The sequence below is a fragment of the Nansenia antarctica genome (assembly GCF_963989245.1).
Source record: "Nansenia antarctica genome assembly, chromosome: 14".
Classification (NCBI taxonomy): Eukaryota; Metazoa; Chordata; class Actinopteri; order Argentiniformes; family Microstomatidae; genus Nansenia; species Nansenia antarctica.
Genome location: NC_137684.1, coordinates 19,769,671 through 19,781,319, shown reverse-complemented (window position 1 = coordinate 19,781,319; position 11,649 = coordinate 19,769,671). Strand labels below are relative to the sequence as shown.

At 42.1% G+C, this 11,649-nt stretch overlaps 1 protein-coding gene across 1 annotated transcript; it reads right to left on the bottom strand.

Moving 5' to 3' along the window:
- Positions 1–401: 401 nt before the first annotated feature.
- c25h12orf75 (chromosome 25 C12orf75 homolog) lies at positions 402–9,830 on the bottom strand (the record flags this gene model as incomplete). Its single annotated transcript, XM_080544672.1, has 4 exons — positions 402–540; positions 717–752; positions 6,428–6,452; positions 9,788–9,830. The coding sequence occupies 4 exons, from the start codon at positions 9,828–9,830 to the stop codon at positions 402–404; spliced, it is 243 nt and encodes an 80-aa protein (XP_080400798.1).
- Between the last annotated feature and the right edge of the window lie 1,819 nt (positions 9,831–11,649).

Below are 11,649 nucleotides of genomic sequence, written 5' to 3'. Positions count from 1 at the left end.
TTGCAATTGCAATGCAATTACATGTTCACAGCGATGTTCCTTCTTTGCTGCTAGCTACTAGCAGCTGTTTTGCATGTGTTTTGATTCAAAGGTGGTTTCTCTGGTATTTGGTTTGAGGTGTACCAACATTCAAATCTTCTTCAACTATTTTCAACTATTTCAATATGTATGACACATCCTTTGAAATCTTACAATCTGCACTTTAATAATCTGGAAGAAAATGAAAAATGACCATGGCCTACTTGAGAACTTTTTCACCAGACACTTTCACATTTAATAGCTGTTATATAACATCTTGTTATGGAAGGACACAGTATTAAATCGGGCAAGTCTTGAGACATGGTGCAAAAATGACTATTATGAACAGTTCTTTCACCACCACAGTCTACTCTTTTGTCAGGCTAGTTTGAGCAGATAAAGTTTGACTTGTGTTTGAGCAAAGGAAGATCCTCCTGTTTACCTTTGCGTGTGGACTTTGACTGACTGGCTGCCACACTGGTCATGTCGGCCGGTAGACCCACGTAGACCCCGCCATAGTTCCTGGGAGATGGAGAGTGGAGGAAGGTCAAATGGTCATTTACACACAGCCTATAACAAACATATACACTGTCAGACACCCACCAACAACAACACGGGTATTATGTGTGTGAAATGCACATTCAAGGCGCGGAAGAAGAGAGAGGGGTAGAGAGAGAGAGAATAGCCAAAGCTCTTACCTTCTTTTCTCATCGTCAGGCGAGGGATCGTCTGTCCTGATTGAGAGAAGAAACACAGATTAGATCGGCTCTTGAAGGGGTCATCTGAGATGCAAATAACAGCCAAGCCTTCTCGCTGCCACTTCTGGGTAAACAGCTAAGGGAGAGGGCTGGAGAAAATTTAACCACTCTCAAATTTAGATACATAATGGATGTGAGGACTGACTGGCCATAACATCAAAATGGTACAGTAGTTTTAACCATGTTTTAAAGCTATACAGAGTTTGTTTACAAGAGCAATGGACTAAAACAATTCTATTATGGCTTCTGATGGGGTAAGACAGTTGAACTAAGATCATGAGGCATTCATATGTTATAAGTTACGTTGCACTAAGGAGCGCTATAGGAGATTTTTTCTGCCTGCTGCAATAAGACTGTACAACTCCTCTGCCTGGCTCGATCAGGGTGATCAGAGTCAGGCTGGGGGATACTAAATCATGTTCTTACTGTATATACTGTTTCAGATGTCTATTTTATTCTATTAATATATTGTCACTTTATTTTGTTGTTGTTGTTGTTGTTTGTGATGAGAGCTGCTGTAACGCCTTAATTTCCGCTCAGGGATCAATAAAGTACTTTTCTATCTATCTATTCTTCAAGAATCAATGGGGATATGTAATTAATTTAAAAGTTAAAAAATGGATGCACTAATGCCAGATTGTTCCTTTAAAAACAGAATCATAAGAAGGTTCACATATGAGAAATACCACTGCAATACAAAGAGAGACATTAATACAGGAATAACAAACAGTAGAGCAGGAAATGGTTATGACATATGGGGTTAACAATACACGCTACGTAGTCATTTTCTATAATAGTCCAATAGTGTTCTTTGGCTATGCTATTACCATGATGTGGATGTTATCATTTTTACCTGTGTTCTCTGTCCAGAAAAGAGGCATTACGGGAAAAAATAGAGCTAACCATGTAGATAAACATTTGTATGTGTGTGTGTGTGTGTGTGTGTGTGTGTGTGTGTGTGTGTATACTGGTCTTGGTTGGCCACTGTGCTGCTGTCAGCCCCCATGGGTCCTGGATTTAGCACTGTGGCTACTAAGATGTTTATCACAGAACACACACGCACACACACACACACACACACACACACACACACACACACACACACACACACACACACACACACACACACACACACACCGCTGATTGATTCAGAGAATTGTTTTGGAAATGCAACCAATGCCCAAGCATTTTTTTTTATTTAACCTTTATTTATCCAGGGAGACACACTGAGAATGATATCTATTTTGCAGGTGCGCCCTGTTTACAATACAAATATGGTTACAAACACCTTACAACACCTTAAAAACACAATACAATAAAACACCAAATACACACATTAATTAATCAAAAACAAGAACAATGTTTCTGTGAGCTAGACCCTAACCAAGGATTTAAAACAAGTGTATGGGTCCAAGTGCTCCTACCTCAGTCCACCCTGAGGACAGTGGAGGCTGGTCCACTGAGGCAGAGAAGGACGATTCTCCCTAATAAAATAAAAACTTCTGTTCTAAAACTGTATGGAATTATTATAATAACCAGTCAGCTAACTATCTGCATAAGTAATGGGACAGGGAAGCATTATTTTTTCTACTTTGGGCTCTACACTCCAAAGGTTTGTTTTAAGTCAAGATTCTCAGCTTTTATTTGATGGTATTTGTGTCCATATTGGTAACACTTTTATGCACAGTCCCCCTATTTCAGGGTACCATAAAGTGATGGGACAACTGGCTTGATAGGTGTTTCTGGTTCGTCAGGTGTGATCCATTCCGTCACATAATTTGTGCAGTCATGAGCGAGCTCTCAATATCTAGTATTTATTCTAAGCTTTGCGTTTGCCTTTGGAGTCTGGTGTTGGTGTCTGTCAACACGAGGACCAAAGAGACTTCAATGAAAGTAAGGGAAGCCATTAATACCGCTGAAATATCAATCAAAAATCAATCAGAAATATCATTAAAAGGAAAGAAAGCACCGGTGAGCTCAGAAATCACAAACGGCTTGACAGGCCAAGGAAGTCTTTTACAGTGGATGACCGAAGAATGCTCACCATGATTAAGAAAACACCCAAAATAACTGTCCCACCACAGATCAGAAACACTCTCTCTAGAGGCTACTACTAGACCGACAGCCGGTGCCTTCTTTCACATTTGTGTACTGGCCAGAATAGTTTTCTCACTCCTCAGCAGCCGTCCGGTGGAGATGACACTACTCTCCTCTCCCATGGGTCGCTCCGGTTGCCTGGAACTTAGCCACCAGGTTGAAGGGTCGGATTTCAGTTCTTCATCAGATCCAAGAGGGCGAGAATTTTCTAAACACAATAGCTACAGACATAGAATGCACACTGCCTGCAACATCAAAGCCCCTGTGTGTGTAAGCTCCATCCTAGATATAAATCACTCTTGCTCTACACCAGCAGGCCATTGGATCACCACCAAGAAGAGGAGACGAGTAAGAGACTCCTCCTGTATCATCAAGCTCCGGACCTGGGGTGATAGGGGCCTTTTCAGCCGCAGCCCCGTCCCTCTGGAACGCCCTCCCCAACCACATCAGACAGGCCAACACCCTGCCAACATTTAAACAGGCCCTCAAAACCCACCTCTTCAAGCTCGCCTTCACCAGTTAACCCTCTCCCCCTCCCCTTCCCATGTGTCCCCAGCACTACCTTAATTAGGCCCCTATACTTTCTTTTATTTATTTTATGTTTCTTTTTATTATTACTACTCGATATTTTCAGTTTGTAAAGCGTCTTTGAGTGTCTAGAAAAGCGCTATATAAGTCTAATGTATTATTATTATTATTATTATTATTATTATTATTATTATTATTATTATTATTAAGAGAACATGTAGGAAAGCTGAGCGCAGATGGAGAAAGAGCAAATTACAGGTTGACCAGGAAATATTTTAAAGAACATCTCTCTACCTTTAATAAGGCAATGGGAAATGCTAGAAAGAAAATCACTCAACAATTGATAGCCTTGTAAATCCTGCTCCTAGAACACTAGACAGTACAGCCTCTGCCACCAAATGCGAGGAATTCGCAGCTCACTTCAGGGATAAGATAACAACTATTAGAATGTGTATTACTCAGACAAGACCACATTTTGTTTTGCACTGAACATCCACCACCACAAAAGAAAAGTGACCTAGATCCCTCTGACCCCTAGAAACTGTAGACCAATATCCAATCTTTATTTTTTAAGCAAAATTCTGGAAAAAGTTCAAGTGTTCAAGCAACTTCATGAATTCCTAGTCTCAAATGATAGCTATGGCCCATTCCAGTCAGGCTTCCGCTCATACCACAGCACAGCAACTGCATTAGTCAAGGTGACAAATGACCTTAGAATTAATGCTGACTCCAAAAAACTCTATCCATGTCCTTTTAGACTTGAGTGCAGCTTTTGATACTGTGGACCATAACATACTCATGGAGAGACTTGAAAACTGGGTCAGCCTCTTTGGTCCAGTCTTAAACTGGTTCATGACATATCTAACTGGCCGAGATTGTGGCCCCATAACTCCAAAAACTATAGCGTGACCTGTGGAGTTCCCCAGGGCTCCATTCTAGGACCGTTGCTGTGTCATTAGGAGGCACAGCATTAACTACCATAGCTATGCTGACGACACTCAGCTTTATATCTCAGTAACTCCCAATGACTACGGGATGGTTAACCACCTGATAGATTGTATTGCTGATATCAATGCATGGATGACATAACATTTTCTCCAACTCAATCAAGAGACAACAGAGGTATTGATCATCGGTGCGAAAGCCGAGAGAGAGAAATGATCTGCACATTTCAAAACACTTGCACTTAACACTAAGTGCCAGGCCAGAAATATAGGTGTCATAATTGACTCAGATCTTAATTTTGAAACCCATATCAAAAATACAACAAAAATATCCTTCTATCATTTAAGAAACATTACTACGGTGCAATCTATTCTCTCCCAAGCAGACACTGAAAAACTAATGCATGCGTTTGTCACTAGCAGACTAGATTACTGCAATGCTCTCCTGACAGGTCTACCAAAAAAAGTGATTAGTCGACTGCAAATGGTTCAGAATGCTGCTGCACGTGTCCTTACAAGGACCAGACGGAGAGCACACATCACACCAGTCCTGGGATCACTGCACTGGCTCCCTGTCAGCTATAGAATAGACTCATTATTTTACTAGTCTATAAATCACTCCACTGCCATGCACCCAAATACATCATGGACATGCTTAAAATACACACCAGGTAGACCCCTGAGGTTCACTGGCACTGAACTGCTGACGGTCTCAGAAGCCAGGACCAAGAGATATGGAGACACAGCTTTCAGTAATACTGCTCCCAGACTATGGAACACCCTACCTGAGAGCCTGAGATTATCCAAAATTCTGGAAAACATTTAAGCGAGACCTCAAAACCTACTTATTCAATCTCGCCTTTTAAATGTCCATCTTAGTTGTTGCTTTACCTTCTTTGCTCTTTGTGAAGCGCATTGGGTCACATTTGATAAGAAATGTGCTATACAAATAACATTATTTTTTTTGATCATCTATTTCTGAGCTGTCTGAAGGATAGCTGATTTAAGTCCGCTATCCTCCTACCCTTAGCTCAGGCTAGGTTTCTTTCCTTGACTCATTTAGAGAGCTCAGGAGAGTACCAGGGATCGGCTCTATTCGTAATTCTCCTTTTAACTGTAGCATGCTTATCTGCCACAGAAATAAACACAGAGGAAAAATCGTTGGAGTTGAGGTCACCCATAATTACCATTTCCGACACTGCATAGCAGGAGAACAATATACCCCTATCATTGTCTAACTAATGGCATTTCCGAGACATACACTTAACACAAGGCATTCAAACTGCTTGCACAGAAGTGGAATTCAATACCAACACGACAAAACTGTTACAAAAACAGCAACACTGCCATCGCTTCCTACCCTTTCAGATCTCTAATCATTACAGCCATCATGAGAGTTGTTGAATGTTGTAGAATGTAGAATGTTGTATGTAGAATGTTGTAGAATGTTGTCTAAAGACAGAGAAAACTGAAGATTGTGCATTGCACAATTGTGCATTGGCCATGGGCATATTATTTTCAATGCAGCTAGAATGTTTATTCGATTATGAATGTTCTCTAACAGAAACGAAGGATTGGAGAGAGTACAATTGCAGTTTAGAAACACGATTTTTGTGACATGTTTCAGTCTGAATAGCAGACTGAAACAAAAGTCCACATTGATAGCCAAAATACCTCAGGAAAAATACATGTAGGTTCCTCTTATAGTTTTATGAGGTTTTGGAGTAGTCTAAAGTGTAAGTGTACATTGCTGTGTCATTTGAAAGTCAATGTCAACCCAAGTCTAAGGGTTAATTCACTCATAGGGAAAAAAAGGATCTACCTATAACCAAAAAGGGTTAGTAAAGGGTAGTAGACCCCTTTGAAAAGGCCTTTTCAGTTCTCTGTGGAAAGAGTTCTACATGCTAACCAAAAGAGTTCTACATGCTAACCAAAAGAGTTCTACATGCTAACCAAAAGAGTTCTACATGCTAACCAAAAGAGTTCTTCAACAGGTTAGCCTAAAGGGGCAAGCAGATTAACCCTTTTTTCTAAGAGTGTGAGTTACATATTATCTACTATGATGAGAGTTTATGTACTTACACGTCTTTGGAGACATCTGCAGGTCCTGCAAACATGAGAAAAAGAAATACAGTATGATTTGTAAATTATTTCCCATAATAATGCAACTACACAGTACAGGTATAAGAATGGGGTGGTTTTGCCTCGCCGAATCAGTCAACAAGCATCCTATCAACCCTACAATGACTCACAGGTTCTCTTTGTATTCTGTTATGTGTTTCTCTGTTTCTTTATCCCCAGAGAATCAACTAGAATCACTTACAACAATACTGTCTCTGAAATAACTTATACCCCCAAACACTTTCACCTAGTATCTTGTGGAACTGTTGACCACTTCATTTAAAGATCAATACAAGACCAACCAGGCAATACTGTTGGACAGGTACGAGTGCAAAAACCATGAAAAACTATCTTCCTGAGCCTGATCACTGATCTGAATAATTGCTACCTGAATTGCCACCGTCCACACCGATCTCATCCATATCAATAGCTGTAAACACAGAGAGACCACATCTCTTTGACTTAATCGCGTTATGGAAATCAATGAGGCGTGGACTTTAATGTCCGACACTTAAAAGCCTTGACTGTAAAATGCTCCATTAATTGGGGCGGAGGGACAAAAAGAGAATGCTGGAGGCTCTTGGCTAGCTCAGCCCAGCTGAGATGAGATGGCAGGGCAGGCTGCCTTTGAGTGGCACTCCACAGCTCTCCTTGGGAACCATCAAAACCTGTCCTATCTTACGGTAATCACACTGTCACTGGGCAACGAGGAGGAGTCCAGGACACACAGAGGTCAAAAGGCAACTTGAGGTTACCGAGGGAAAGGAGGGAGGGACATGAGTGTGTTGGGCTAAGATGGAGGTATTAGGTATGGTCTGTGTGTTAGTGGAGCGCCTGACTGTAGATGACCGTCAACAGGAAGGAGGTGAGATGGAGCAACTGCCTGATAGTGGAAATAGGGGGAAATTATGTTAAGTATCTTAGATCTTGTACTGTAGCTTAGCATGTGTCTCTTCAGTCACATGATTGTAGACGAGTGAGCACATGTCGAAAAGAGAACTAGCCATTCTAGATTTCATTCAACTTCATCAATAGCCAAGCCTTGACCTGCTTCCATTATAGAGTTGCTCTACAGTACATTGTACACATCTGTGACTCATCCTTGTTGAGTATACTGTGACTGTGAATTCACAACTGGGTTTCAATTAACCTCCACTCCTAGCTGTCCCTCCACTCCACTACGATTTAGATGAAAAAAAAACTTCCCCCATCCCCTCTAACCTCACACCTTTACTTTGACAGAGAGTGTTGTAGAAAGTAAAAACTAAAGCTAACTGAAACGAGAACACACGATATCTGTCACAAAACAATACAATGCCATAATGTTACTCTTAGATATAGAGAGAATAAGGCTTGAGACTGTACATGGGGTGAGTCTGCAGCTGATCGAACACAGAGGCCCATTCAGAGGCCTTACAAAAGCTCATTCATGCTCAAGGTTTAACATCTGGGTACACAAGACCAGGGATGAGCATACATGAGTATACATTTAGGAGGTCTCTGTCCTATTCAGCTTTAGGCCAAAAACGTGGGTGGATAAGGAAAAAGGGGATTGTTCAGTCTCAGAAGTCTTCTTGACTGATACACACATTAGGCATGGCTTGTTATAGGCTTCTAACAAGACACACTTTTGGTATGACTCTCGTAGTAAAGTTGTGTTCATGTGTAACAGGATAACTTCGATTAAGACTGAGAAATGAATTTAGCAGCTGTGAGAGCGGGGCCTTATAATATTGTAGTAAAGAGAGAGGGTATACTGCATACTGCACTACTGACTCGAGCTGGGATCGAATTACGGACCTCCTGCTTATTCAAAAGGTAGCGCATTAACCACAGTCAGCTCACTGGATAGAGAAATAAAACACTGCTAAGGCTAGTGTTGTTACAGTTTGTAATTTCACAGATGTTTTCTGACTGCTGACGCTGAGAAAAATATGCAGAAATGATGAGTCTTTTGATATCAAGATCGATGTAGTGGTGAAACATGTAGTGTTGACCTAGATGAAAGATCCAATGTGCCATCAGTCAAATCCCAAGACACGATGAAAACATAACGGCAGATATGTGTACGTTAATAAGGGGGACAATATCCTTTGACTTAAGCCTAGTGAGCAGGTACTGTAGGTTCATGGATAAATGACACAAACCCACCACCATTTGTCAATGTGACAGGTTGTCATATGTCCTTGTGCTGGGTATTGACCTCTAAACCATTTGGAGGTAAATGTCCCTCACACATAGACAACAAACACACTTTTCTTCCCCCCTCATCTAAAACCAACACAAACCTCACTAGCAACACAGATACCAGCTCAGATGTAGCTTTGGGGATGGTCAACATGGGAACGCTGGTCCCTTTAGCTGCCCGTGGTTCTATTACACAGGGACCGTGTCTGGCTGTAGCTGATTAGCAACACACGCACGCACACACATACACAGGTACACACACACACACACACACACACACACACACACACACACACACACTGTTGCTTTGATGGTGGTGAGGTAATTCCACAGACACTGCTGTGCCTGATTACCTTCCACTTTACTACCATGGCAGGGGTTAGTTTAAAAGCTTTGATGTGAGATGGGAAAAAAACCCTGAATGAGAGTATATTGGCTAGCACCAATTAAAAGTATGAGTGAGACCTTATGGTATTTGCCCAGTAAAATGTGATGAATGAAACCTGGCAATTGAGAGAGCGTTCAAAAGGGAGGATCGCTGCAAAGATGTCAAAGTCCTGCTTTCCTTTCATCCACAAATCCCACGGAGACCAACAGAAGATATAGACATTAGAAGAGCTGTGAACTGAACACAGATGCACACACGCGCACATACAGACGCAGACACACACACACACACACACACACACACACACACACACACACACACACACACACACACAGTACACCATATACATTCTTTGTAAACCTAACTCAACCACTAAACTAGTACATTCTTGCAGACACTCTGCTGTCTCTCAGCTACCAGGGGTCAAAGTCAACCACCAGAGACAGTGAGACAGTGAGGCACCCTCTGCACCCTCCCATAGTCCACCCTCCACACCTAAAACACATGTTCCATAAACATAAGGATGCAGCAAAGTGTTGTACACAGAGAAGTTCAAAACACACACATGTCCTCCCTGCCTCACAGACACACACACACACACAGACGCACACACAGGCACACACAGGCACAAACACACACACAGCTGGCTTAACCCTACTCATTTACATTTATATCAAATCCTCCTCTTTGCACAGACACTATGACAACATTCAAACACAGCATGCAGATGTTCTGGAAACACTCACCCCCTTCTGAGGTGCTGGTGGCTGAGGAATTGCCACAACCCATTTTGCATCGATGCAGCCACCGTCCACACACACGCCAGAGACGCTCAAACAGAAGATGAGGGAACAGAGGAGAAGAGAGCAAAACACATGGGGGGAGAGGGATGGGCGACAGAGAGATTACAGAGGAAGGGCAGGAGTATGCTGCTACTGCAACCCGTGGCCATTCCTTCTGCAATGTAGAACTGGAGTGGAGTAAAAGCATGGGGAGAGCCTGTTATATACAGAGAGGGGAGGGGGGAGGAGAGAGGGAGAGATGCTCTGCCCTCACATGATTTGCTCTTTTCCTCCACCCTGACAGGGTTGCCCAGGAAACGGGGGGGTGGGGGGTGGGGGAGGGGGGGGGTGGCAGCCAATGGCAAGCTTCCAGTTTTGTAATGGAAAGAAATGTGTTAGGGGACATCAATATCAGCTTGTGTGTGTTTTACACTCTCCAAATTACTAGTAGCATGCATGTTAATGTGATAGGACATCACACGCAGGATCTGGGTCATATGACTTGAGGTTAGGTAACTGGCCCAAGTGATAAACAAATGGCTAGTTTGGAGGTAACTAGATTCAATCAACTATTCCATCATTCTCTGGACTCTGTGGAGTCTAATTTCCCCTAATAAAACCGTATGATACTAATTCAAGCCACTTCTGCTTTCCCTACTCAAAGGCACAATCAAAATGAGATTACTCATGAGATTCCCTCTGTCTAGTCACATGGTCACACATGGTCATTCAGGTGTTGATAATGGACTGCTTGTTATGACTGTCTAACGCAGGAACTATTGGGTCAGATGGAGGCACGTAGCTATTCTATCCTAAAACCCTGAGGGTTTACACAAACACAATTGTATAATAGAGTATTCCACTCATTAAACAGATTGTGACGTTAGAATTATAAGGTTCTATCTCAAAAAAAAAAAGAGTTTTTTACATAATCTGATCCATTAGGTGTTTATTAATGCCTGTGTGGTGTTATTTTTTAAAATGTTGACATTTTTGAGTTAGTAATTAATAAAATACAAAGGTTCCATCTCACAAAACATAATGGAATGTAAAAACGTTGACGCTCAATATCTCTGAACTACCCTAAACGGAGATAGAACCTTATCATTCTAAGCTCACAAGATATACACTCATTGACTGTGAGGAGGAGTACACAAAACCTTTTGGGCAAAATGACATGATATCAATGCAGTTGATATAAGCACGCTTTCCTGTTCAATCCCGCCTGGTACAGGCCAGTGATACTGGTATAGGGCGTGTCTATCACCTGTCGCATGCAGGTGACCTGCTCCCTTTGGGGTCATGTCTCCTGCAGGCCCAGCCCCAGTTGACCATGTGACCAGGTGGTGCATTGTGCACAATGGGACGCGACACAATTCCTCAGAGTTTACATTTTCTCTTTGTCGGTCAAGGGCAGGGTCCATGTGGCTTCGGAGGCCAAACTTCAGATGGGTTTCGACTAGGAGTGTAACGGTACACAAAGATTTTGGTTCGGTACATACCACGGTTAGGGTTAGTGTCACGGTTCGGTACAGCAGGGTAAAAATTCACCCAAGATATATACTATATACAGTGGGAGAAATAAGTATTTCACCCCCTGCTGATTTTGGGAGTTTACCCCCCATTGATTGATTATTGATTGATTGATTCTGTGGACAGGTGTCTTTTATACAGGTAACGAGTTGAGATTAGGAGTACTTTCTTAAAGTGAGAGGACTAATCTGTGTGCCTCATGGTCACATAACCGGTCTGTGGGAGCCAGAATTCTTGCTGGTTGGTAGGGGGTGAAATACTTTTACTCAATAAAACAAAAATAACGTTTCAAA